Here is a 2,413-nt window from a genome sequence, read left to right as displayed (position 1 = left end):
GAATAATTATATAAATTTTATGTGTGTATATACATTAATGACATATAATTGAAAGTATTGAAATTGATTATTTATAATTGACGTTATTTATTTATTTTTGATAAGATATGCATCATAAACATTATAGCGACGTAGTAGATTACAAAATATTATAAAAGAAAAATATATATTAATAATGTATATGTATAGGTAAAATATAATTTATGTAAATAAATAAATTCAGTGCTCTCTTAAATATGAACTAAAATATAAAATGTAAACGGCGATAGAGAGCAAAAATGTGTCCTGACTAAGGTAAATACACTCAATCTATGATAAAATAAATAACAAAGTTTGAGTATAATGGATTATTTATCAACTAATCTTACATAAATCGTAACATGTTCAAGTAATAAATTACTTACAAAAAATTTTTTTGAAAAATCGCAACCCGCAAATTTACAAAATCGGAGATATTATAAAAGAATAGAATTATTACTTAAAATGCGTACGTTTCGAGCTCAATTTTGAGTCTTCTTCAGCGCTATGATTACATACAATAATAAGAATTTTTATGGAACGGGAAATATAAACAATAAATTAAATATAAAGATGTAGTTAAGCTATCAACTTAATTATTCTGGATCGTCTCTGAAGGGTGTTTTTATAATGATTTTGGCAATCACCATGAGTCAACTTTACATAAAATATCACTAACCTGGTAATATTGCATAAGAATAAGCAGTTATCGTTGAAATCTGTGAAAATATTGAAGTTTTTCATGTAAAACGAAATAAAACACTCTGTATTATCACTATTCGATATATGTTGGGAAGTCACTCACTCTCATACGATATTCTGTGACGGTTGATAATAATTAGTTGACTCAAATCTGTGTACTGCGGAAGACGTTCGTATAATGTTAAAAAACGGTGCGAGTTTCGTGTATATAATGTTATTCCCACCACTATATTTTTGGAAGAGTGTTGACAATATCTTGACAGACACTCGGTAGATTTTCTGTGTCCGTTTGTAAATTCAGCCCATTCCTTTGTCTTTTTATAAATAGCATCTCAGAGATAAGCCTCTTAGTATAAAATGAAGCCTCATCTAGTACCCTAACGTTTTCCCAGTCAAAATTATGTTCAAAATCTCTTCTGTGATTAGTGATTATCGAGTTCGTATTCGTATTAAGATGTATATGTCTTTTATGTTCATTAATTCTGGTTTTTAACTTCCTGGATGTTTGGCCAACATATGAGGCATCACAATGGCTACAGTTAATTTTATATATGACATTGGTTTTTAAATCTGTTGGTATGATGTCTTTGTGAGCTCTAATTAATTTATTCATTTTATTAAGACTGAATTGTGCGAGTTTCAAACTAGAATTTTTTGTTAAACAATTGAATTTCTCCGATAAACCTTTTATATAAGGGAGCGTGAAATAAACTGGTTTCGCTTCACTTGGGATGTCACTTGTGAGAATTTTTTTGTTAATAATAGTTTTTAACCGTAGCCCAATGACATCAAATATCAGTTTTAAGGGGTAATTATTATCTAAAAGAATTCTGATGATCTTGTCTAAATTTTTTCTGTGATATCTGGGATTTGAGAAGAAAATTACTTTGTCAACTAATCCGATGATTGTGCCCCTCTTTGGGTGGTGCGAGAAGTAATTTAGGTACCTCCCTGAAAACGTGAGTTTGTGATACCAGTCGAATGTTAAAATATTATTTTCTGTCATGAATATGATGTCAAGGAAATCAATTTTATGATCTTTCTCTACCTCAATAGTGAACTGTAATCTATCATGTTGTGAATTGAACGTATTAAGTGTTTCGTCAATAGTGTCGGAAGGAACAGCTATAATTATGTCATCTACAAATCTGAAGTAAAATGGAGGAATAAATTGTAATGTGTTCAATGTTTTACTCTCTAAGTCCTGTAAAACTATGTCCGCTATGATAGGAGATAATGGTGAGCTCATGGGAGTCCCAAATGTTTGTCTGTATATAAGACATACATAAGAGTCAAAAAAGATCCGATAAAGAGATTAATTTCAGATCTTAGGGACCTATTAGTCAAATGGAAAACAAAGGACACATTTCCACTGCCACGTATAAATCCTTTTTCAGTTTTTGAATGGTATTAAGATGATTTTAAACTACACGTATTTTACATTTAATAACGTTATATTTCACGCTCCCTTATATAAAAGGTTTATCGGAGAAATTCAATTGTTTAACAAAAAATTCTAGTTTGAAACTCGCACAGTTCAGTCTTAATAAAATGAATAAATTAATTAGAGCTCACAAAGACATCATACCAACAGATTTAAAAACCAATGTCATATATAAAATTAACTGTAGCCATTGTGATGCCTCATATGTTGGCCAAACATCCAAAAAGTTAAAAACCAGAATTAATGAAC

At 29.6% G+C, this 2,413-nt stretch overlaps 1 protein-coding gene across 1 annotated transcript; it reads right to left on the bottom strand.

Moving 5' to 3' along the window:
- Window positions 1–946: 946 nt before the first annotated feature.
- LOC140674227 (uncharacterized) lies at window positions 947–1,969 on the bottom strand. The gene has a single exon (XM_072907614.1). It carries the CDS (start codon window positions 1,967–1,969, stop codon window positions 947–949), a length of 1,023 nt encoding a protein of 340 aa, XP_072763715.1.
- Between the last annotated feature and the right edge of the window lie 444 nt (window positions 1,970–2,413).

This window comes from Anoplolepis gracilipes, chromosome 15 (genome assembly GCF_047496725.1).
Source record: "Anoplolepis gracilipes chromosome 15, ASM4749672v1, whole genome shotgun sequence".
Classification (NCBI taxonomy): Eukaryota; Metazoa; Arthropoda; class Insecta; order Hymenoptera; family Formicidae; genus Anoplolepis; species Anoplolepis gracilipes.
Note: the sequence above shows the minus strand (reverse complement) of the source record. Positions and strands in the feature narration are given on the sequence as shown.

What these genes read in the sequence shown, in the direction of transcription:
- LOC140674227 (XM_072907614.1), bottom strand. Translation starts at nt 1,969, where the DNA reads ATGAGCTCACCATTATCTCCTATCATAGCGGACATAGTTTTACAGGAC.